This window comes from Camelus ferus, chromosome 7 (genome assembly GCF_009834535.1).
Source record: "Camelus ferus isolate YT-003-E chromosome 7, BCGSAC_Cfer_1.0, whole genome shotgun sequence".
NCBI classification, from domain to species: domain Eukaryota; kingdom Metazoa; phylum Chordata; class Mammalia; order Artiodactyla; family Camelidae; genus Camelus; species Camelus ferus.
In genome coordinates, this window is record NC_045702.1 from 44,194,139 (window position 1) to 44,220,108 (window position 25,970).

Here is a 25,970-nt window from a genome sequence, read left to right on the forward strand (position 1 = left end):
AAAAGGGGCCATTGTACAAAACTGGTCAGCATTTTACTAGCAAAATCTAGGGTTTGAAACTCTTAGGCCCAATTTAAAATGATAAAGATACATATGCTGTGTTTCTGGAGCAAAAGAATATTTCGATTTGTGGTACTACATCTGACAACCTTGATTCTTTTAGTTCTAAAATTAGACTAAAAAGTTATCTTCAGAAAATTAACTTTCCTGTTTACTGTTAATATCCTTGAGTTTTCATTTCAAATGCCATTTCTAGGACTAGTTCATTTTCAAACTCTGATCTTTTTATCAAAAGGCTATCTTTGCCTATTAATCCGTATTTTGGTTTATTTATTTATTTATTTATTTATTTTGGTTAGATTATTGATGGGCAGACTTTTCTTAATGTTAGCTTGGGCTTTTGTGTGTTTCCACGTTTGAGCAAGTTTGCGTTTTGTGTGTGTGAGCTGTCGATCTTCCAGATGTGGGGCCATCCCTCCAGGCTGGCTTTACTGCCAGGGAACTCAGTTTCCCTATGTGCAGGTAGCTCTAGTTACAGGAGGGAGGCTTTTTGTCCCCAGGCATTAATGTCTAATGCACGAATAGTTTAAAGCTGTTTTTGGCACCTTGGTGTAGAGTTTCACCACTTAGGGTTTTCATGTTATTCTGTGTTGGTATTACTATATTGACTTGTTTGGCTGATCAATTTGTGTAATTAAAAAAATTAAACCCTATGCTGCCCTATTTGCTAGGTATTCACTTGTATTCCTGAATTGTGGTTATTTTGAAGGATAAATATCCAAAGTAAATTTGCTTAGGATTTGTGTATGAAAGGAAAAAGTTAGTGCTTTATAAATTGAAATATAAAATTTATTTCCACAAAGTTATATAAGTTAAGTATTCATAAAAATTAAAATAAGCTTTTCAAAAGTCACTGTACTTCAGTGCTAACTAAATGAAAATGTTAGGGGCTACTTTGGATTTTAAGTCATAAGAACTGAAAAAAAATGTTTTGAAATAATTACACCCAGTATTTGCTCTTTGCAATGACTATCTTACTAAAACAATGGATACCAAAGTGACAAGTTCTCGTGTCACCCTTTTTGTACATAGTATTAAGAGGACTTCATGAAAAGTTACGGCTTCCCCCAAGTTTGATATTTAAGTCCTAAACTTGTCCATGTAAGTTTCAAAATAATAGCCTTGATTGAAACCATGGTTCAAGTAGCAGTATTTGAAGGATACTTGGAACACTTGAGCTAAACTTTGAAGCAGATTTAAGTGGTTTGGATCCATTATCAGTTTCTGAACGTCGCTGCTGCATATCAGAGGATCCGTCTTCAATTTCTTCGCTCACTTTTTCTTTTTCCCTTTTGGTTTTCCTTTTTGTGGCCTGAGGTCACCAATTCTTTGGGTACAATCAAAACACTTCCATCATGGCTGCACTGAAGAGCATACTGATTTGGATTGACTGGCCTACCTTCATCATCTCTTAACCTGCTAAAAACATCATGATAAAGTTCGTGCAGTTTCTGTTTCATCATGTTTATAGCTTTGTGACACTGGACCCGCTCTCTATTAAGGGTTTCCTTCTTTGCTTGCAAGTTACATACATCATCTTCCAGATTCAAAATTACGTCCAGTTTGCGCTTACGGCAGTTTTGAGCAGCAACTTTATTTTTCCCTCTTCGTCTAATATCACGGATGAGAGACACTTGCATATCTGTCAGATAGTGCCTGCTTAGCATGCTGTTGAAAGAATCTACAGGCATGCGGACAATTTCATCTACAGTAAAAGGGATACGCAGAGCTTTAGCATGCCGTTCATCACGGCTTAAGTTTCTGCCTGTGTCATTGAGGTACCTACTCATTTTCTGTGACTCCCCAGGCCACGAAAGGGGTTCAGAAGTGGATTCTAGTGCACTTGAGTGGTAAGTGTGGTTATGCAGTACGTGTTGAAATGCAAGGTCCGCGTGAAAATTAGTATTGCTCCTATGACCCACGTGACAAAGCTTACTGGACTCTGGGTAGTAGCCGCCTACAGCTCCTTCCAAGTCGTGGCGGGGAAGAGATTCCAGGTCTTCAGGGTTAGTGCTATAACCTATTGCACCCTCACACAGAGAGAGAGACGAATTAGACTTGGCGACAGAGGTGCTATTGTAGCTTGAGTTTAAGGAAAGCCCAGAATCAGAATCTGGTTCTTCAAAAAGCTGAGAAACTAACATTGGATCAAAACCTCCTTCTGTGGCCAAAGACGTTAAATTTATCTCATCAAATATGTTTATATCAAGGTCATATAGAAGGTCTTGGCTCGTTAGATTCCTCATCTGGTTGTCAAAAAGTGGAAGAAATCCTGTTAGATTTGTTCCAGGAAGGGTCTGTTCAGGATTGGTAATAGAATTTAACTGCAGAAATGGTTCTTGTGGCTGTGAAGTCCTTGCTATTGGGTCTCTTCTAAATGTATTGTCAGGACCCAGCAACATGGCCTCATGGAGATTCACATCCTGACTTATAGCCTGGCTACAATTTACATTGTAATGTGTGGAAGAATTCATGCCATCATTGATACTTGCTGCAAGAGGAGGAGTATCTCCTAGTGAGATGCCCTGAAAAAGGAAAGGAAAAAAGTGCTGTAAATACATATAACTATTTCAATAGCAGTTCTAGTACCTAATACAATACTTTTTTGTTCCTCTTTTGTCAATTCCTCTATACAAATAAGGGTATGCTGTTGGCTATGAATAACATTCCCTGGTTAAGTAATGTGGGTAAATACATGATGTGAACCCAAATGAGAAATATGTTGTATTGGGGGAAAGATTTGTTTTTTGAACATAATGGAAAATTAGAAAAATTGATGAGGTTAGTATAAAAGCCGGTCTCAAATAATTCTCATATAATCTTACTGTAACTTATAAGAGGCAACTCTTAATCCTAGCTATTGGCAATCTAAATCCACCTGGTGGATTATCAGATACAACAACGGCTATAGTGAAACAGTTTTGGGGGGTGGGGAGAGGAGCTTTTTAAAGCAAATTGGACCAGCATAATATATAATCAAGACCCAAGTGCTGCCAGAAAAACAAAGGTGTGCCTTTCTTTGTCAAATATTTACTGCCATTTGGATTCAATATGGATTTTATGAAATTGATTCTACCTTTGTGATAATTCAGAAGGAGGAACAGTGTACATACTTGGCTATTTCTCCAAAGTTGAAGAGTTCTATAAAAAGTAATCCTAAGTCTGCTTAAATAATGCACTAGATACTATCACCTAAGTATTTAAGCTGCTATGTATTCCAGGTAAATGGGTTGTATTTGTTCACAAAGGAGCCAGTGCAGATATTTTCCTGGAAGGATAAAAGCCAAGGTTCCAGTTACCTCCAGTGGATTTTCAGGCTGTGATGAGAGCAACTGAAATAAGTCTTCCAGAGATAAAGATGTGTCTGTTCCATTTTGATGTCTCTGTAGAAAAACACAAAGTACACCATTCATTTAAAAGACTGAAGTAGTTGCCTGGGACTTTTAGGCTTAATTTTGAGAGGATAACTAGGTCTTATTTCCATGCCGGATTTTTATCTCTATTTTGGAATTTTTACATTCTATTCTTTTTTTTAGTATTTTAATATCCTTTTTTTTAGAACCTTCAACTCCAGGCTCCTCCATTCCTGCCCTAACCATCTTCCATATATTGTTTCACTAGTATTCTTAGTCCACCTTATTTTTCCCCTCCCCACCCGACCTTCCAAATTATTAACAGGATGTTGTAATTCTACAGTCCAATACATATTTATAATTACCAAAGTTTTACCCACTTATTTACTCATTACTTCATCTCCTGCCTTCAGGATTTAGTTTCTTGTTGAAATATTTCCTTTGGTAGCTCTTGTTTTTGTAGCCTGGAATTAATTTTGCCTTCATGCTTAAGTGATAGTTTTTCTCGTGATTGTCAGGCTTAATATTTTCCCTCAGCACTTTGGCTTATGGCATTTATTAACTATTGATGCTTGCTACTGCTCTGTCACTTTATAGCTAATCTTTTTCCTCAGGTAGTTTTGTTTTTTTTAAATTGAAGTATAGTCAGTTTACAATGTCAGTTTCTGGTATACAGCACAATACTTCAGTCACAGGAACATATATTCATTTTCATATTCTTTCACAACTTACAAGATACTGACCTTAGTTCCCTTCCTGTGCCATACAGTATAAACCTGTTGTTTCCTCAATTTTTTCCTAGTTTTTGTTGCCCTGCCATTTCACTTTGATATGTCTGGGACTTAATTTTTTATTTACTGTTTGAGACTCTGTATTCCTTTAATCTGAACCATAAGATCATTTTAATTTTGGAAATACTTGCCATAAACTCTTTGAATACTGCTTCTTTATATTTCCCAGTCTCTCCTGGAACTCCTATTAGAAATCACTTTTCTTATTCTATTACTTCTTTCTTTTCATATTTAAAGGTGAGCTTATCTCTATTGGGATTTGTTTCTATAGTAATGCCAAGGACTTATACCAAAGGTTACCAACTAAGACCGTTAATGTATTTTTCTCTTCAAGGACCAGTTTTTTTTTTTAATATATATTTTTTATATTGAAGTATGGTTGATTTCCAATGTTTTAGTTTCTGATGTACAGCAAAGTGATTCAGTTTTTTATATATGTATTTCTTAAGATTCTTTTCCATTATAGGTTATTATAAGATAATGAATATAGCTCCCTATGCTATACAGTAGGACCTTGTTGTTTATAAGTTCATTTGTACCATTTTTTAAGATTTCACATATGATATCCTATGGTATTTTTCTTTCTCTGGCTTACTTCAAATCTCCAGGCCCATCCATGTTGCTACAAATGGCATTTCATTTCATTATTTTTAATGGCTGAGTAGTATTCTGTTGTGTATCTATACCACGACTTTATCCATTCATCAGTCAATGGACATTTAGGTTGCTTCCATGTCTTGACTATTGTAAATAGTGCTGCTGTGAACACCGGGGTGCATGTATCTTTTTGAATTAGTTTTCTCTGGATAAATCATCCAGGAGTGGGACTGCTGGATCATATGGTAACTCTATTTTTAGTTTTTTAAGGAACCTCCTCTGTACTGTTTCCCATAGTGCCAAGGACCAGTTTTTATATCATTTTCTAGAACTTCCTTTCTTGACTCAGGATTCCTGATGGTGACGGTAGTCTGAATTCACACAATCTGGCATTTCGATTTCTAAAAGGTGGATGACAGCTTCCTTGCTCTGTCTCCTATTAGTTAGTTATTAGTTAAAAGAGCCCTTAAACATTCTGAGCTTTACGCAGGGAATTCAGGTATCTGTGGGCATGGCTTGAAACCTCATTTCTCATCTACTCAACCCCAATCTCTGTCATGACATCTGTAGTTCTTCTTGAAGGCTCTTTAGCTTTGATGCCTGGTCATCTTAAAATTCTGGATTTGAGTTCCCTCTTTGTTTTTTGTATCTGTAGGAGTTCTGTTTCTTGCTTTTGAGTTCTGTTATGCATTTGAAGATAATACCCATTACATCTTATCCAGGATGTCTATACCTGATGTGGCAAAGGGGTGTTTTTGCATGTTAGCAAGTTCACATTACTGACTCATCTGCTGTGTATAAAACTCCCATCCCAACTTTTACTTTACTTTAGGGTTTCCTCTTTTGAAGAAAATCCAGACAAGTTGGACTGATTTTTGTGTATGTGGGTACAAATACTTGGTTTCTTTTTCAGCAAAATACCCTGGGTTCTATGAAACTATGTTTTCAAGGCCCATAGTACACAAGGCTTTCTGTGTCTATTTTTATGGATACTATAGGACTTATTTAAGGTAAACTGGTGTATAAGATTTCTTATTTTTCTTTACCTGATGGGTGAATTGGTTTGTTTTTCTTTAAGTGGTATATGATGCATTTTTAGTGGTAGCGAACTTCTTTACCATTTGGATTATTTTAGATGATTCCTAGTTTGTTAAGAAATTTCAGAAACTTGATTCATTAGTCCTGGCCAACCACTGACCAAAAAAGTTGCCTGATGGTCACAAGCGTCTGAGAATGGATAACAACATAAATCTGCATTCCTGCAAAAACAATCCTTAATGGTAGGTAGATAACATTTGCAGAAAAGAAAGCCTTAATATTTAGAACATAGAAGTATGGGTATGAAGATCATTCTACTGAAAATGAATTATGGACTGATCCTTCAGCAGTCAAAGATGTTTCATTAAACCATCTTACCTGCTCCCGCTTATTCAGTTCCCCTGGAAATGGAGGGCTGATAGGCCAACCCCTACCAATGTTGCCCTCTGGCTGGTTCCACAGGAGACAGAGGCAAGAGATGGGAGAGTGGAAGGTGTGACAGAGTCCCTTAGAGACCTCTCATCTATTCCAGCTTTCACTGAACAGTATTTCTCCACAGGTTCCTCTGCCCTGATGGTGATGTTGGCTTTATGTAGCTGCTAGTCCCTGGAGGCCCTCCCTATCCCTTAAACCTGCCTTCACCTGTGTTACAAAGAAAATCCACTCATTCACTTCTCTTTCAGAATCTCATGGCCCTGTGCCTTATCTGTGGACAGCATTCTGTTTACAGTCATCCTCCTTCCTAAATCTTCACATAAAATACAAATACAGTTCTATTTTGGGTCAAGAATTCATTGCATTTTGAACAGAGATCACCAGGAGTATTCAAAGAATATGGTGGATACATTTAATTTTATCACACCTTTTAAGAAGATGAAACAATGTATAAACTCAACTTTCTTGAGTGAGAAGGAAATATCTTCAGGCCTTAAAGTTAACCATACTGTGCATTTAATCATTAACAGCCTGCAGTCTAAGTCCAGGCTTGCAGTGGGGCTAGAAAGAAGTCACTGTTAATCAAATTATTTCAGTCATCCTAGGTATTCAAGTTGTCACCCAAAAGAATAGAAATATGCCAGTGGTTCACTATGGTCACCTGTGCTTTATTTCATCAAGCTGTAAGAGCACCTACTAAGTAACATCTCATGTTACGTGTATTGATAGAAGCTCCTATAAGGAATGAGTAATTTGCAATACATAAAGATGTAGTGTAAATGCTAACTAAAGACTGATAAAGACAAGCCATAAAAATGGAGCTACAAAATGAGCTGAACCCGATAATTACGAACCAAGGTACCAGCGCCAGGCTTTGAGTGATTAATATGTCTCTGGAAGGTTTTGTCCAAACTGATGTTTATGCCGAAGTCAAACTGATAGGAAGGTCAGAACAAGCTGGAGGGGGCGGGAGAGTGGTGGGTGGGCAAAAGGAGCAAAGTTGTTCTGACTTCACTCTGTCAATTAATATTCAGTGTGATGCTACATAGTCAAGGCTACAGTGATGATGGGCTGAGAAGGACCGAGGCATGGTACTCTCCATCCACAGGTGTTCAAGGCACAGCCCCCAAACACTACTTGGGGCAAGTCAAGGCTGGGAGAACCACTGGGGCAAGACTTGCAAGTGACACCTTCCAGGGGAAGGGCCAACTGGTTAACAGTCTGGAACATCTAGAGCATTTGTTTGCCAGGGTTGTGGGCTACAACCTCAGCAGAACTGCAGATTGTATCCCAGCTGAAAGGGAGGAAGCACAAGCTGCAGGGAGAATCCCTCCCTTCAGCCTGGTTCCTGGAGTTCGTCTTTCTATACGCCTTTGACTGCTGATGAGTGTGATTAGACAGAGGAGCCAATGAGGCTGTCCCACTGGGCCTGGCCAGAGGTACAAAGTGGGCTCCTGGATGCTCACTCAGCATGGCCAACTGGAGCCCGAGCCCCCGCTGGTACTGAGGGTGATTCGCCTGCAGGGTCCTCTGGCTTACTTTCCCAGGCCTATCCAACTTGGCTGCTTCAGCAAGTGACTGGTTGAGGATTACTGGGTTCAGGATGCCAGCCATCCATCTCTATCCCTTGCAACCAATAAAACCTGCTACCAAGTTCCTGGATGGGTGTGAGTTTAACCAGAGAGAACTAACTATGAGCTGATTCCTTTTTAAACCAAACAATCACATCCACAATTTAAAAAATACATGTATTTTCATATGTCAGATTTACTTACAGTCAGACACATTTAAATACAAAATTCATTCTCAACACAGATTGTCAAAAGCCATAAAAAATCTACTTTACAGCCAAAATGGTACTGCTAGAATATTCCAACATGCTTACCTCCTGGCTAGATTCAGTGGTCTTTTCTAACTCCCAGGCAGGTTTATCTGCTATTTTATTTTCACCTTGATTAATCTGCTGTAGTTGTCTCTCCTTCTGGGTTGATGCTCTTTGCTCATTTTCCTCATGCTGGAAACTGTGATCCACAGCCCTTAGGACCTCATTCTCCTGTAAAAGTACCAAAATGTGCTAAGTAGAAATCCATATTTCATCAAGTAAGTCAAATCTTTAAAACTGCTTTGTACTTACTGTTCAGTGATCATTAAAACCCACCAGTCAAAAGCTAAGACTGGCAGTTCATTATTTCAGTATCAAAGAAATATTTAATTCTGAAGCAAAGGTCATTCTTGTGTCCTAATAGACAAGCTGTTCTAATCTGGATAATTTATATTTATATAGCATTTAAAGCCCCTAAATTTAAAATATTTGCAAATTTGGTTAGATTTGAAAATCAATGTTGCCAGCAGGCAGTTTTTATTTAGTTTTCTGTCGGAAAATAGATCAAATAGCTACGTTAGAAGTAAACGCTGATCAAACATACATAGAAAAATCTGGAAAGTATTATTACAAAGTATTAATTGTGGTTCTTCCTGAAAGGTGGGATGGGTTGGGGCAGAGTGGGTAAAAAGAGTTGACGTCACTTATACATTTCTGTACTCTTTGAATATTTTACAACAAATACGCATTTCTTTTACAATCAGAAAAAAAGGTAAATACATTTTTATTTTGAAAAAATTAAGTTAACAATAAGGCTTAAAATAACATCTCCATTGATATTCTCAACTATGCTTATTTACCCAGATGAGTCCTCCTTCCACCTTTACTTTGAGGCGACTTAAATAATTAAAAGGCTAGAGAATTCTAAACATTCAAATAGTTACTATTTAGCATATACTATATATTCTGATACTTTGAATTATAATATTAAAAGCCTTCTGTATAATTTTTTTCCCCTCTAACACAACATCAAGGCCTCTCATTCTTTCAAAGGATTTATTTTTAAATTCTCCCATCTAACAACAAAACACACTGGACTAACTTAAGGACAGCACCACTGTCCCCCACTCTAAACCACAGAAATGTTAACCTTTTTAAAGTGAAGGTGAAAGAAACGGAAATCCACAGATGCCAGAAGTAAGGAGGCAAAGCAAGAGCAGAAAAAGGAAGCTGATGTGCTGGTGGCCAACTTGGTTTTACCTGCTTCTCTGTTCGCTGTACCAAACAATGACAAACTCAGCCTCCCTCTTGACACTGTGGATGTCGGTGGTCTTCCCTCAACTTCTCCATTTGTGTGCTCAAGGACATTGCTCCTGCTACCCTTCCCTCTTTTCTGCATCAACAATTGCTTCCCGTCTGTTGGTTGACTACAATCAGCCTACTAACATACAGTAACACTTCCATCTTTAAAAATCCTTCCCTTTGTCCCACATTACTCTTTAGATCCCATACTATTTTTCTGCTTCCTTTTAGAGCAAAATCCTCTAAATAGTCATTCGGACTCAGTGCATTCTCTCTTGAACCTATTCCAGTGAGGACATGTCTCCACCACTCAACTGAAACAGCTCATCATAGTCTCCCAAGACTACCGTTCTCCATCCTCAAATTTCTTGACCCATCAGCGACATTTCACTTTGTTACTCCCTCCTCCTGGAAACAGGTTTTTCACCTGGCATCTAAGTGCCTTTTCTTTTTATTCTTTGCTGATTCTTCATCTTCACTATAGAAAAACATGGCAATGCCCCAACACTCAGCCTCAGGCATGCCAAGCACTCTCTCTGGGTTAGATGTGGACCCAGGAGGAAAGGTAGTTATATAGGACATTACTTGGGCAATAGATAAAAATCTGAATATGGACAGTCATAGTCAGACTTAAGTTAAATTTCCTGATATTGATTTTGGTTATAGAAAAAAAATTCTTAGGAAATACCATAAACTAAAGTATTTGGGTATCAAGGGACACAACGACTTCAATTCATTCTTAAATGTTTCAGAACAAAAATTGTATGTATATAGAGATATAAATAGGTTGACTCAAATGGGCAACATGTGAAGAACAGGTACATCTGAGTAAAGCATATATACTATTCTTGCAATTTTTTTTAAGTTTGAAATTATATCTAACTAACAAGTTACCCTAAAAATCCCTACATAGCAAAATTACTTTGGCCAAGGCAACAGCAAAAGGTTAACCCAGAAAAATGATTCTTCCATTTTCTGTTTATCTGTATTTCCTCCCCAAAGTGTACAGACATACCAATTGCTTTACTAATTATTTTCACCTCTTCCTTCCCAACATGTACATTTCTTATTTCACTGTCCTGTCTAATTGCTTTGATCACGCTTCCAGAATACTATTCACTAATAATGGTGATACCTGATGTAAAGGAAAACACTCTGTGTCTCCTCTATTCTCAATAGTCTACTACAACACTACTTCATTTCTGACACAAGACGTGTGGGTTTTCCACACACCAAGCAATTCCATGACACTAGCTGGGTGTCCTACAGTCTAACTCAATTCTGACACTACCAGAGACAGCGTCAGATCCCACACAGGTTCAAGGCCCAGTCTCAAAGACTGCCCCGACCCTTCAGAGGCCAAGTGCAAGTCCAGGCTGTCACTGTGCTTCCCAAGTGCCTATAAATTGAAGGTCCCTGTGACCCCTCCTCCCTGGGTTTGATTAATTTGCAAGAGTGGCTCACAGATCTCAGGAAAACATTTTACTTACTAGATTATCATTTTATTACAAAAGGGTACAACTCAGAAACAACCGGACACCTAAGAGCAAGGTACCTGGGAAGGGGCACGAAGACTCCACACCCACTCTGGGTGGGTGCACCACTCTTCCAGCACCTCCACGTGTTCCTCAACCTGGAAGATCTCCAAGCCTGTCCTTCTGGTTTTGCATGGAAGCTTCACTACATAGGCATGATTGATTAAATCATGGCCATTAGTTACTGAGCTCAATCTCCAGTTGCTCTAGCTTCCCCAGAGGTCTTGGAGGTGGGGTTTAAAGTTCAACCCTCTCTCATCAAGTGGTTGGTTCCCCTGGCAACCAGTCCCTATCCTTAGGGGGCTTTCCAAAAGTCACCTCATTAACATCAATCAGGTGTGGTTAGCAATGAATGTCTTGGAACCCAACACTATTTCAAGAATGGAGTGGTTGACTGTGTTGAATGCTGCTTGGAGGTTGCAAAAGATAAGGACAGAAAAGTATCCACTGGATTTGGCAGAAAGAAAGCTGTTGGTGGCCTTGGAAAAATCAACTTAGGGTAAAAGCCAAATGATACTGTGTTGAAGAGTAAATGGGAGATGACAAATTGGAAACAGTGTACAATCATTTCAAGAACTGTGGCTTTGAAATGAGTTGAGAAATGGGTTAGAGCAGTACTTTGTCTTGAAGATGGGACACTAGAGTATGTTTGTAAGGTAATGATTTGTATAGTAAGGAATGATTGTAAGGTAAGGAGAAAGGATAACATTCAGAGGCTACAGATAGACTCCAAAGTACAGGTGCCAGGACTGAGTTTCTAAGATTTTTTGGATTTTTTTTGTTTCTGTTTTTAGTTTTTAGTGGGTTTTGGGAGGAAAGGGAGTTGGAAGTAATTAGATTTATTTATTTTTATAACAGTGGCACTGGGGGATTGAACCCTGGGCCTTGTGATGTGAAGCATGTGCTTTACCACTTGAGCTATACCCTCCTGCCTCTGAGTTTGAAAGAAGGAAAATAAAGCCTTTATTTCGAGATAAGGAGTAGAAAGTGGATGCAAGAATATATCTGAGGATTTGGTTGTGGGAAGATCCATCCTTATTTTGTGAAGGCTATTTTTAAAAGTAGAAATGGATATTGAGCATTAAGATGATTAAAAAATATCCACAAACTATTTCACACTCTTTTCTTCAAGAAGTAAAGCTTAATTCCTCTCCCCTTGAGTCGGGGCTGGACTTAGTGAATTGCTTTTAACAAAAGGAATAAGGTGGAAGCCATGGCTCAGCATTGTGGCTTCCTCCTTGCTCTCTCTCTCTCTCTCTCTCTCTCTCTCTCTCTCTCTCTCATCACTTGTTTTGCTGAAAGCAGCACTCATGTTGCAAGAACATTCAAGCTTTCCGTGGGGAGGCCTACTTTGGCAAAGAACTGAGGCCTCCTGCCAACGGCCATGTGAGTGATCCACATTGGAAGTGAATCCTCCAGCCCCAGTCAAGCCTTTGGATGAATGCAACCCAACTGCCATCTTGATTACAACCTCTTGAAATTGAGAACAAGAACCCCCTAGCTAAGCCACTCCAGAATTTCTGACCCACAGATACTGTGGGATGATAAATGTGGTATTAAATCACTGAATTTTGGGGGCAATTTATTATGCAGCAATGGATAACTAATACAACCATTTAAAAAATGCTTCAGACATCTATATTTTTGTATTTTTGTATGCCTCACTAACATTTTATTTAATACTCGGCAGGAATATACATAAGAGTGATTCCTGGGTTTGATTTTTTTTTTTTTAGGTCTTAGTATAATTGTCATGCTGGTTTTGAAAAAAAGAATTGAGAAGCTTTAGATAACATCAGAATTACTTATTGGAAAGTTGGAAAGAATTCCCCTTGAATTCTGCCTGTAACCAGGAGTTCGACTTTTTTTTATAAAGAAATCATTCTGACAATGTTTTCACCTTCTTTCATGAGGTATGCCAAACAGCCCTCCAAAAAGGCTGATCTAATATACATTGTCACCAGTGGTATTTCAGCATATTCATTTCCTCACATCCCACCTATTCTGTTTCTTTAAAAAATATTTTTCTAACTAAAAGGCTAAAGATGCAGCTTATTAGCAGCTGAAATCCAATGTACCTGTGAAACTCATGGTGACAATGAAGATAGTAGTGGCAGAGCTTTAGACTGGGGTGGGGGACAGGATCTAGACAGTGAGAGAATGCCTGAGTACCCCCAAAGATGGAAAGTCATGGTCAGAATAGGAATTTGAGCTTTCTTTGCTGCCTACAGGTACTTCTTCTTTCTCTTCAGCAAGAGAGAGAAAGAAAGAGAGGGGTTGGGGGCAGAGGAGGCAGACGTGAGACCTGGGGCAAGTCACCTTGGTGTTGAATGCCTGGTTCCTGGAGAGGCCCCTTTCCAGTCCCGACACTCCGAGGGTCTGTGAATAAGTGACTGTATAATTTACTACCCAAACCAGTCCATTTCTGAGACAGTAAGAGAGTGTGATGAACAATTAAACTGGACAACAGGCATAAACCAAGACTGTCCCAAATGGTCACCCTATCCACGAGGCCACAGGGGAAGGAGACCACGTGACTCTCTATAGACTCTTGGTGGCAGGATGAAAAGTGCTGACCAAGTGCCACTGCCCTGGGGAGAGAGAGACTTGAATTCATCCAGCCTTAGGTATTCAGTGAGGTTTTTTTTATTTAGTCCTTTTTAAAAAAATTCATTCTAACAAAATTTATTGACAGCTCACTATAAAACTAGCAGAAGCACGTCATAGTAAGTGATGAACGAGAACTCCCCAGGTGAGTGTAAGGCACACGGAGCTGTGCAATCCAGACACACCTCGAGGAGGGACTGTAGTGGCTGCTAGGGACCTGCCGGCAGACAGTCTCCCGCCGGGCTTTTTCAGAAGGCCTCCTCTACTGAGAGCTGCCTTGACTAGGGTCACACCCTCTCCAGGGCACCCACATCCCGGGACTGAGCAGGGCGGGCATCAAGGCTTGGCCCCCGCGGCCCACTGTGGGCCAGCAGTGACGCACCGCTGCAGCCCCAGAGCTCCTGGTTTCGTCAGCCTGCTTCTCAGCCTCACCTCTGCTTGTCCAGCCCTGCTTTCTTGTCCTCTCTTCCACAGCTATAGATCCCAAAGGTACTCCCTTATAAACATCCTGCCTGCCGAACTCAGGCTCAGAGTCCCCTTCCCAGAGGACCCAACCTGTAACAGTCAGCCGTTCTATCTTGGTGGAGCCGGGGAGACACCAGGATCTCAAGGCAGGGCGGGGTGGAGGGTCTTATTATCTTATTTCTACTTAGAAAGTGAAAAAGGCCGATTGCACTTGTACCACATTTGCACAGTCTGCAGGGCCCTAAAAAAAGGCTTCTGTCTGGAGGGGCTCAGGTCCAAACAGCAGAGTAAGGAAGGCCCATTCTACTCCTATGGGCTATGTGACCCTGGACCACTATGACCCTCAGTTTCCTCATCTGTGAAATGAAAGGATAATACTTTGAATTCGCATTTTAAGGAATTAGTTGAGAAAAAGTACTTTATACATTTTAAGATGTTATGCGGACATTAATCACTACTCCTTTCTACTGCTTTTGGTTCTGAAGAGTCGCAATGAATGACAAACTGCTGACAACCCATTAATCAGAATGTCAAGAGACAGCGACCCCAGCCCCAGTAACCAGTAATTATGATCTCTTTGCTCTCTTCTTTCCTGTTTTCCTCAGCCCAGTGACATGGAGCTGAAACAGTACACGTGTTTTACAAGTCCTGTTGTGCATGTACTGTTGATTTATGGTCCATGCTCTTAAAGAATGGGTAAGTTAAACCTATCATTAAGTTACTTTTTATTTGTGTGTAGGTAGGCTATTTTCATTCTAATAGGTCTAGGACTCAAAAAAAAAAAAAAAAAGAAGAAGAAGAAAGTTTCCACATTCACCATAGGAAGCCATCGTAAACTTGTGAGCAGGGGCATTTAATCACATCTTCACACCCTGTGACTTGTACGGAGCCGGCACCTACTAGAAAAGCAGGCCCTTCCCACCACAGCCCTGTCTGCTGGGGGCCGACCCCCCTCATCCTCTGCATAGGTCCAGAACCTTCTCAGTTTGGGCCCCTTGGCTAAAACTTGGTTCTTCTGTCTCTGAAATTCCAAGGCTTCTAGGTTTTCTTCTATGGTATTTATTCTATTCTATGTCAAATTACAATTATTTGGGTCTTTTCATTCCTACTGGGGGCTGTAAACTTCTGACACCTGTCCTCCAGCTGTTAACTCACCTCTGCTACCAATGTGAGGAACAGGCCTTGCCTTGCAGGAAGGTTTTCTGAGACAGTGAAGGGAAGGGGAAGAAAGAGGCAAAGCTAGGCTTTTCTCTTCTCCTTGCTAAGTCTCTGAAGTTCCTGGTAACTGGCAACATGATCTCTGAGTCTGTACTTCCTATCCTGTATTAGGACCTGAAAAGTACGATGGAGACTCTGACCCTGAAGAAACCCTTTGTGAACCGTCCCAGAGGGCTTAGCTGGGCCTTTCATTTAGTCACCTGAGGGAGGAAGGACTGAGATCTGCTTTGACCTTTCGCGTTGGATGAACCTTCAAAGACAAAGAACAACCTACGAGAAGGATGACATCAGAGGGAGAGGAGTGAAGGCCAAAGAATTCTGAGGCCTGTCTCTAGGCTGGAGGCAAACTGGAGTCATCAGGGCTAGAGAGAAACAAGGAGCCAGATAAAGAGAGACTGTGTCCTGTTTGGCCTGGGTGGTTTTTAGCATCAGTTTATAGTAATTATAGCTCTCCTTTATTGAGCACTTGCTGTGGACCAGGCACATACACAATCTCACTTAAGTTGCTCAGCATCCCTATAAGGTAGGTACTCTTGTTATTGCTTCTTGTGAAGGAGGAAACTAGGAAACTGAGGCACAGAGAGGTCAAGCAACTTGCTTTAAGTCACACAGCTAGTAAGTGACAGAACCAGGATTTGGTTGTAGGCGTTTTTACTTCAGAGGCAGCTTTTGGACATTGTACTGGTTCTTGTTTGCCCCTCCAGGCCCCTGTGTGTTCCCCAGAAGCTGACCTCTGTAAACTCTGGGGCTCCCACTGGGGTTCACCAGTGGGAAGGCTGGAGCAGGAGACTGGAGGTGGGCCTGGGGGGTGGGTAAAGAAGAGACCAATGCATTTCTCCTCCTACCCTGGGCTCCACCTTCCAACCAGTTCTGGTGGTCGCTGGGTGCCCCAACACCTCTGTCTGGTCCTGTGAGACGTCATTCAGTGAAGCCACTAGGGTGAGTCCTGCTTCCTGCAGGCAGGCGAGTGCGCCATCACCACCCACGCTAGCTCCTGCTTGCTTCACCCAGGTGAGAAGTGCACGGGCGGAACGTGCTCACCCCAGAGGAGTAAAGCAGGTTCCTGACTGTCTGAACATCACCGCATTGTCACACAGAACAGCTAGCTACAACCCACGGCATGGATCTTATTTGGATTGTGAGTCCGACAAACCAACCGCAGAAAAACTAGCCATGGGATGGTTGGGGGAATTTTTAGAATTTTTGTTGGTTTTTTGTAGGTGTGCTAATGGTGGTGGTAATGTTTAGAAGAGTCCTTATATTTTAAGGATATACACCAAAATATTTACAGGAGGTTTTCTGAGTTGATGAGAGAGTGGGAAAGAGTAAGAGACGAACAAAGCCAGGCTTCTCTCTTTGCTATGAGTCCCTGCAAAGAGCTGGCACAAGAATCGCAAGAAATGATGTCTGAGATGTGTTTCCAAACAACAGGGGGAAGGGGAAGGGCAGGGGCAGGTGAGACAAGACTGGCCCCGCACTGGTGACAGGGACGGGGCTCCGCCACCCAGTCTCCATTCTCTCCACCTGTAATGTGTGCTGGAAATCTTCCACAATAACATGCGATACAGACTAAACTCACTTCTGAAGGCTCCTGGAGGAGGCAGGGAGGCAGTTAAAAATGTTGTCAGGCATTCTCCAAGTGGCTGAAACTAAGTTACTGTTTCATGTGACTGCCCACCAGGAGAAGTTGGGGATAGAAACAACCAGGGTTACCCAACAGGAGCCTCAACACCTAGGACACAAGGCCATGAACTCCAACCCGCAACCTCTGATTTGAAAAGGAGCTACTTCTCAGGCAAGTCACTCCTTGCTGCAGGCTAAGGACTAGGGAGGGGTGGGGGCAGTGGAGATTCATTTATGATTCATTTACTTAATGCTAGATTATCCAGCAGGCAGGATAGGCCCTCTGGCCCTAAAAATGCATGGTGTTTTTGTATTTTCTTTATAATGGAAAATTTCAAACACATAAAATAAACAGAAAACAGAATATAGTAAACCCTCCATGTACCCATCCCCCAGTTTGAACAGTTAACAACATTCTTCTATCACTAACACCACCGCCCCCACTACTCAGTTCTTTCGGTTTTTAGGTAGGATTTACACCGGCCAAAGATGCACAAACCTCCCCTGGACAGTTCTGACAGAGGAAGGCACCCGTTTAACTCGCACCTCAACTGTGATACCAAGCATTTCTGCCTTCCCAGAAAGTTCTCTCCTGTTCTCATATTTTTACCTTAGCTTTGCCTGCTCTAGAACTTAAGCAGAAGTTTTAAACTGCACTTATTTGCAAGTTAGTTCTGCATTCATTATTAGTTTTCTTGGCAAGCTAGTTCCCCATAGCCCCAGCAAGGAGCTAGAGAGATCTGACTTTAACCTTAAAACATCTGGGAAACCGGGGCAAGGGCACGAGCCCAGGCCCTCCTGTCCCAGCAGGTAACTGGGGCCCAGTGCAGGAGCTAGTCTGGGCCTCACATTCATGGAAGGGCAGGCTTTCAGCCAGACCCACTCCACTCAGACGCTGCTGGGCATCTGCTGGGTACCCAGAGGCCCTGGGGGAGGAGGCCCAGGAACCTGCAGATCCCCAGGCCCCACCTGAGAGGCTCTGATCCAGCCAGGCTGGGGCGGGCCCTGAAATCTGCATTTAACGGGGTAACTGACGCAGTCACTAGATCACCTTTGGAGAAACTCAGCTCTCTAGAAAGGTGAAGAAGCCCTTCCTTCAGATGAGCCTTCAGGGTTCGGCCTCCTTCACCTAACAGCTCTTCATGACCTAGCAGTCTTTGGTTACTTCCTGGAGAGCACAGGGGTTTCCGGGAGATGCGTCCCCCAGGTTAATATCCTCCTTGTACAATTTGGGTCCTGCAGCTCAGTGAGGTTGCCTAGGAAGAGATGGAGTGAAAGCGGGGACGGTGCGGTGCTGTTTTATTCTGCAGCACCCAGAGTCCAATCAGACACTCACCTAGGTGTTGCTGTGAAGGCATTTTGTAGATATGGCTAACAGCCACAACCAGCCAGGTAACTTGGAATAAAAGAGACTATCTTTGATGATCTGGGTGGGCCTTATCCAACCAGTTGAAAACCTTTAAGAGTAAAACAGATCTCCCTGAGGAAGAAGCTCTGCCCGAAGCCTGCAGCACAGGCTCCTGCTGGTGGTTTCCAGCTACCCCAGAGTTCGGACGTGCCAGCCTCCGCGATCATGCCAGCCAATTCCGTGAAGTAAATCTCTTAAGTATATGTATGTCACCCTGGCTCTGCTCTCTGGGGAACCCAGGGCCACCCAATCTCACAAGGCCATGCCTCTATGTCACTGCCCGTATTCCGCCAGCCACCACCTGCAACTTAACCAAAACAACCCAGGTGTGTACCTGAGCCTCAACCTGCATCCACTATCCAGAAGTGTGTCTGAACATTGACGTGGATCCTTAACAACTAGATTTTGAGAATAAACTATTCATAAAGAAAGGCTACCGCAAATGGGAGAAGCTTGTTGTGATGTCTGAAGTTTTGTAGTGGGGAGTAGGTATGGTTTACTTGGCACTTAAGAACAGTGACCCGTTCTATTCTGGGCAAGGTCGCTAACTTGCTATATAACTTTAGGCAATCCTAAGTTTCACCACATGATTAATTATAATGCCAACCTGAAAGTCTGCTTTCCACTGCCCCGATCCACTCAAATTGGCATTAAGTGGTCAGCTGACCCAACAGGATTTCAGACCTGACCTACTTTCTAACTGGGACTCTGGCCTTGAAAGACCCAAGACACATTCAAGCTCAAAGCATCCTGGAAGTTCTGCAGAGCCAACGTGGAGGATGGACGCAGAGCACTCAATAGTCGCTGGCTGAACTGGCCTCTGCTCCTGATCCCGTCCCGGAGTGCCACTTGCAGGTTAAAGCAAAGACCCAGTTTTCACACTCAAGACACTGTGGTTCGAGGTAGAGGATGCCAAGTCCCACAGAAGAAGTGTTACAAAGTGCAACTGGACTCTAAGGAAAGAACAGGAAATGCTTGTAGATGCAGTGACAGGTGAGATGAGTCTGAGAATTTAACAGCAAAAGACTAAGGAGGAATGAAAGGAAGCATTCTGGGCAAAGGTAACAAAGGGAAAGGCAGGAAAGCATGGGGCCATCCAGGGAAAGGAAGGGAGGGAGAGCAGGAAAGTAGGCTACAGGTGGAGGAGTGAGATGAGCTCAGCCCGGGCAGTTGGGGAGCTGGGTCACTTGGCCAAATGGGGAGCCTTGAATAATAAAATATCCAATTGGTGGGTAATGAGGAGCTCCTGGAGGCTCCCCAAATGAAAATGGAAAGAACCAAGGTGTGCTCTGGAAACCTGCACCCGGCAACAGAATGCACAGGTGTACCTGGGAAGGGGCATTAGAGCCCCAGCGGAACGCACAGCAGCAGCTAACATTACTGAGGGCTCACCAAGTACAAGCTGCTGAACTTGCATGGTCTCTTTCAATCCCAACAACTCCCCCTAAGGTGCTCTTACCATCCCATTTTACAGCTAAGGGAGCCAAGACACAGAGAGGTCACACAACCCCGTCAGCGCTGAGCCAAGGCCTCCAGCTACCCCAGCTGTCGGACTCCAGGGCTGCGTCCCGACCGCTAGACCAGCCTGCCCGAGTCTCCCTGCCAGTGCGGGACTGGGCTGAGCTGAGAAGTAGGGGGAGCGAAGAGGAGACTCGTACACCGCAGAGGTGGTACCTCTAACTTACCACGTGAGAAGGGCCAACTGGAAGGAGTTTACAATAAGGTTCCTTAGGGCTATGGCATACCAAGCCAGCAAAAACCCCAGATGTGCTTATGAACTTACACCCAGTCCTGCTGCAGGTGACCCTCCCCACAAACCCACTGCTGCTAGGAACCGCTGACTTCGTTTTCAATAATCGGCACCTACGGGTAAGCAGGCTGGACACCCTGAGAGTTGCCAGGTAAAGAGAGATAGTGACTGTATAACGGATTGAACCCAGCCCGTCGAAATTCTTATGTTGAAGTCATAACCCCAGTACCCCAGAATGTGACCTTATTTGGAAATTGGGTCATTGTGGAGATAATTAGTTGAGTAGGGTGGGTCCCTAATCCCTGATGTCCTTACAAAGAGGGGAATTTGGATACAGACATGCGCGCGGGGACAATGCCACGTGAAGAAGGGGGCAGAGGTTGGGGTGGTGCCGTAAAGATTGCCAGCCAACTGTTAGAAGCTAAGAGCAAGGCCTGGATCAGATTCTCCCTCACAGCCCTCAGAAGGATCCCTGCTGAGACCTTGTCTCCAACTTTTTGCCTCCAGAACTGTGAAACCAGAAATTTCTGTGATTTTAGTCACCCACTTTGTGATATTTTGCTGTGGCAGCGCTAGGACACTAACACGGTGACCTGTGCCATCCTTTCCCCTAAGAAGACCGTAGGCGCATCTTCACTGCATCCTTAGTGAGCAGAAGGAAGAGCCTACTGTGAAACCCTGTTGTGCTGCAACCTACGTAATGACGTGTAAGGCTACTGCTGCGTCAGAGCTATGAGCTGAAAACAGGCAAGTGTTTGAAATTTCACCTCTCCCCACCTGCCCAGGCACCAGGGGCCATCTCTGCTTTTGAAACAAAAACCAACTTTCACTTTAACAATCAAGGACCTTTTTTTTTTCCCTTTACTCTTAGAAGCAAATGTATCGGATTCCTCTTGTGGCTTAGAGAAACCCAACCCAATGGGCAGTAAATCAGAGGTCCTGCTGGACCCCTCACCCATCCCAGGGCATAAAACCACATCAAGATGACCACCAGCCCTCTCAGTTTTTAAGTGGCAAAAGCTCTCTGAAATACTGATGCTGGCTGTAAGCAGACGCCCCATCTTCAAATATGCTCACACATTCAATTCTGCAAAAGACCATCCATCTCTTTGTTTAACCCATGCGTGACTCTGAAGACCATGTGCTTCACGGGGTGTGAGTGAATGGCGGTGGTTATGAAGGGAAGTGTGTCTGCCCTGGGGAATTCCACATACCGTTTTCAGCTAATGATTAGCTCCACTAAGAAGTGAAACCAAAGCAGTACTTTTGACTACTTGGAAAATCCCCTACTCCAAAATATTTTGGCACATGTACACAAGTTGTGGAAAGTTATACTATAAAACCAGAATCTCCTGCAACTCAATTGTAAGCCACCAGAATTATCTATTTCAAAACAAACCAAAACAAACCTGTGATGCTCCTACGGGGCACAGCCCTCTCCTCGAAGTTAACAGTAGCTAACTGTTGTCAAGCATTTCAGACAGTACAGGCACAGTGCTGCGCCTATTCTGGGGAATGAACTGTTTAATTCTCATAACAACCCCCCCCCCGCGCGTGGTAGGCACCTTTATTATCCCCTTTTGTGCAGGTGAGAATGAAGCCCAGATAGGTTAAGAAATGGCCCAAGGTCACAGAGCTACTATGAGGGTAGAGCCACGGGTCCCAAACCAGGCAGTCTGGCTCCAGCACCCCCCACCCCATAACAACCAACCAACCAAGCCAGACATAGACAAACAAGACAAAAGAGAATACAGTGTGTGCAGACAGGTTAAGGAGGCTGGGTTGAGGATGGAGGAAGAAGAGGACAACAATTACATCCCAGGCACTGGGCTAGTAGTTCACGCGTGCTTCTTCCCACTTAAATGGCACAACACCCCTGAGGTAAGCATTCCTCTCCCACTTGACAGATGAGAGACACCGAGACTTGGAGTGATTAAAGTTGTCTATACAAGGGCGCAAACCTGGGTTTGCTGATTGCAAAAATCAGTGTTCTTTCTTTCAGCCCATTTTCTCCAGAGTCACGTTTCACATTGTAACTTTGGCATTATTGATGGTACAATCCACTTTTAAAAATCAATCCAGCATTGCACAGCAGTTGTCCTGGGGTCAGAAGTCGGGGGTAAGGCATTGCCCCATTCCAGCTGCCTGCTTGCAGAGAAAACCTGAGGACGGTGTAGGTGCTTAACATGCCAGCCTGGGAGTCATGAAGCTCGTGTTCTAGCCCACTCCTGGAACTAATTAACTGTGTTGCTTTAGCCAAGCCCCCTAACCTCGCTCTAGTATCCTTAAGTACAAATGGGGTATAAGGATGCCTGGCCTGTGCACCTCCAAAGGTTGATGTAAAAGATGTTACCAGTAACAATGAACTAGCTGTGAAAACTGTTAAAAGTGCTCAACAACTGATCACCACCAGAGCGAACAAAACCAGGTGATCCTAACAGCCACCACGGTAAGGCAGGTCCACACATGCCAGCCAGGGAAGGCTATGCCAGAAGAATGGCCTGGGTGAACTTCACCCTCTCCCCCTAGGAAATCTGGGTTCAGGGCATCCAAGATCTGGCTGGGCCTAGGTCCTCAAGAGTTTCCCTCAAGGTAGGCTTGCCTGTCTAAATAGGTATCAATCAGGTGATGCTAGGAGGGGGGAGGGAAGTCCTTGAAAAGCGAGCAGCCTCGCCTCCCTCCAGGTCCCCGAATACTTTGCAAGCCGGCTGGCGTTCAGCTGTGAGGGGGGCAGGGTGCCATCTGGGAGAGCATCCAGCATTGGGTTTCACGCCCCTATGTCACAGATCAGGAAAGGCAGGGCAGCACGCACCACTCCTGCTGGGGCAGGGGATTCAGGTGAGACCACCCCACAGGTGGAGACCCAACAAGTGACTGGGAAGAACGTTCCACCGTCTGAACAGCCAAGAGCCCACCAAGACTCTCATCAACCCCCACACCATTAGTTCCAGCCCCAGGAAGAGGAAGGGATCAGATCTGCATAACACTGAATCACCCAGCACCTCGGCACAATGACCCCTCCAGGAGAGGGTGGAGAAGCTCGTCTGGCAACTGCCTACACAAACAGGGCGATTCTGAAGAGCAGCAAACAAACCTGTCTGGCCCCAGTTTCCATTTTGCATAAGATTGCACTCCACAAAAACAACGTCCAAGGAACTCGTGTTGATCGATACCGATTGTGAACACTAGGGTTTGGGCCAAGAGAGAATTTTAAAAGTCCCTTTGAAGGAACTTTGGATAAGGTGATTTTGTGGAAACTGCTCTGCCATTTCTTCAGACTCCAACCCACTACTGGAAGCACCAGGTACTTAAGTCAACAGATCTTGATGAACTTTGTTTTAAAAGGAAGTTACGCTGAACCTACAAACCAAAGGGAACTTGTCAGTCACTAGGTGACTGCCAAGGTACCAGTTTTCTTTACGCTAATAAGGGGTCACACAAGTTCGGGGGGGGGGGGGACCTGTTAGCTAACAGCGGCACCGTCTGTCTGCTGGCCTCAGAGTAGGCACTGACCACGGCCCCTTAATCCAGGGAAGCATCAAAAGCGAACTGTAATGGGTTAAAATCCAGACGGGGGCCTCCACCTGAGGACGGGAGCATGATTCTGAAGAGAAACGTGCATCCTCCCGGAGACCAAGTCCTCTTCCAGTTCCAGAAAAAGACATCTCAGTGCACGCTAGGTACTGAACGAAAACAGTGAGCAAGAAAATTTCCAGCATCCTGTCTCCCTTCCCCACCCGTGATCACCGTCAAACGCGGAAAAGGATGTTCTCTACAACCAAACGGATTTCACCCACTTCGTTCTCAAAAGCCTAAAAGCCACAGTGATAGCACTAATAGCCTTCGTTTGGATTCACAAAACGGAGAGGCGCAGAGTTGTCCTCGAACCCACAACCCGCCTCGGGGGCTAAGGGTGTGCCCCTCCCCCGGTCCCTCACCACCCTCCAGGGCTCCCGGCCAGCTCCCTCAGCACCCGGCTCGCGTCCCGCTCTCCTGTTACCTCGGTCGCGTGTCTGCCGGCGTCCGACACTTGAGCCGTAGGTTCCGCTGGTGCCTTCTCCTCCTCCCCGGCGGCCAAGGGGCTACTCGGATCTGCTCGGGGGTCCCCGCTGCCCCCCGGCGCAGCCTGGCTACCCCCGTCCACGCCGGCGCCGACTCCTCCCGACGACGAGGCGGCGGCGGCGCCGAGCAGCGCGTGGGCCCCGTCGGCGTCCCCGGCCGCCACGCTGTGCACCAGCCACGCATCCACTCGGGTGCAGGGGATGAAGGGGACCCCCAGCGCACGCACCTCTCGGAGCAGCTGGCCCTCGGGCGGTGCAGCGGGGTCCAGCTCCCGACCCTTGGGGTGCAGCTGGTCGGCTCTACCCCACCCTCCCGAGGCCGGGAAGGGGCTGAGCGCGTAGGCGGGGCTCGTCGGGCCGCCTGGGAGCAGCAGCTCATCTCCCGGCAGGGTGCGCGGCGGGAGCAGTAGGTAGAGGTCCAGGTCCAGGTCCACGCGGAGCTCCGCCAAGCTCAGCAAGATGGTGAGGTGCAGGAGGCCGCCGCCGTCCGACCACCAGGGCTTCAGGTACTTCATCCCCCGCCGAGCGCCCCGGGTCGCCCCTGCCGGCGCCCGTGGGTCCCTTCGCTCCGGCTGCCGCTTTGGCACGTGCGGGACCCGCGCGCCGCCGGCACCTGCGCGGAAGAGGAAGAGCAGCAAAACAATGGGGCCGGGCGTGGAGCCGCCGTCGCGAACCCCCGGAGCTGGGCACAAAGGCGCTCCCACCGCAGCCGGCGCGGTGCCTGTAGCTTGGCAGAGGAGGAGGAGGAGCCAGCCACCTGCCTGCAGAGCCCGCCCGCCCAGAAGCCTGGCGGACACGCAAGCTGCAGCCAGGCCCCGCCCCGGGCCGCGGGCGCCGCCGCCGGGGACACGCCCACGGACGCCCCGGGCCCGCGCCCGTGGGAGGGGCGCGCGCGGGGCGGGGCTCTCCGGCTCAAAGGCTCTTTATTCAGGGGAACGCAAAGCTTTCTGGGAGCACAAGTTGTTCTGGGCTCGGAGTAGCCCCCAACCCTGTGTCCGTGGGCTGGACGGTCGTGGCTGAACGCGCGGGGTAGGAGTACGGGGTCAGCGGTGAAAATGGGTGGGAAGGGACAGGATGTGTAGACTGGGGGAAAAGTCGAGGCACTGCGCAGCAGGCAAAGGGCTACTACCCACGTGGGAACACAAGGCTGGCACAGTGGGTTCAGATGTCATTCTTCTGGGTACAGATCCCAGCGCCACTACCAGTTGTGTGACCTTGGATAAGTTATTTATCTGTGCCTCAGTTCTCTTATCTGTAAAATGGAGATAACAGTACTTGTCCATTAGATAGGGATGTGGTGATGGGGGAAATACATGTAAAGCCCAGGGTTTGACGTGTAGATTCCACAGCTGCTATAAGGATCAAACAGCACTCCTCCCAGTTCCCTCCAGCCTCACAAACTCCCCCTGTGTCCTCAGCGTGCCATGTGACTAGGCCTTCCCACATGGTCTCCTTTGCTCCTTAAGTGAGGGTTAGGATCACCAGCTTTAGACTTGCCCTGTATGAGTTCAAATCCTCCCTCCACTGCTTACTAGCCTGGACCTTGGACAAATTGGTCACTCTCCGTGCCTCAGTTTCCTCTCTGTAAAATGGGACTAACAAGAGCACTTCTTCAGCAGACCTCTTGTGAGCCACAAATGAGATACATGTATACCACCAACCACTGCACTTGGTAGGTAGGAAGTGCTGAGTGTTATCCATTATGTGTATTACCCATCCTCCAAGGCTTAACCCAAAGACATATCATCTGAATTTTCACCATTTGGAATTCTCTTCCCCATCTGTTCTTCCACAGTGATTTCTCCATATGCTAGTATTGCAAAACTTGGCGCATTTCACTTTGCATTGTAGTTGAGATTGATCAGATCCGTCCATTATAAATTCTTGAGGGCCAAAAAAACCTGT

General features: G+C 44.9%; 1 protein-coding gene across 1 annotated transcript; it reads right to left on the reverse strand.

Annotated features, from left to right (window-relative positions):
• Positions 1-951: 951 nt before the first annotated feature.
• On the reverse strand, positions 952-24,941 carry NFE2L3 (nuclear factor, erythroid 2 like 3). The gene is made up of 4 exons (XM_032483829.1): positions 24,005-24,941; positions 8,160-8,327; positions 3,360-3,443; positions 952-2,585 (listed from the first exon to the last, which is right to left on the reverse strand). The coding sequence occupies exons 1-4, from the start codon at positions 24,578-24,580 to the stop codon at positions 1,320-1,322; spliced, it is 2,094 nt and encodes a 697-aa protein (XP_032339720.1). The 5' UTR covers positions 24,581-24,941; the 3' UTR covers positions 952-1,319.
• Positions 24,942-25,970: the final 1,029 nt, after the last annotated feature.

Excerpts from the sequence above, each read along its gene's own strand:
- NFE2L3 (XM_032483829.1), bottom strand. The coding sequence starts at position 24,580 with ATGAAGTACCTGAAGCCCTGGTGGTCGGACGGCGGCGGCCTCCTGCAC. Across the intron at positions 8,328-24,004 it reads CCGGCAGACACGCGACCGAG|GAGAATGAGGTCCTAAGGGC; the intron begins GTAACAGGAGAG and ends GTACTTTTACAG. Across the intron at positions 2,586-3,359 it reads AGCCTGAAAATCCACTGGAG|GGCATCTCACTAGGAGATAC; the intron begins GTAACTGGAACC and ends TTCCTTTTTCAG.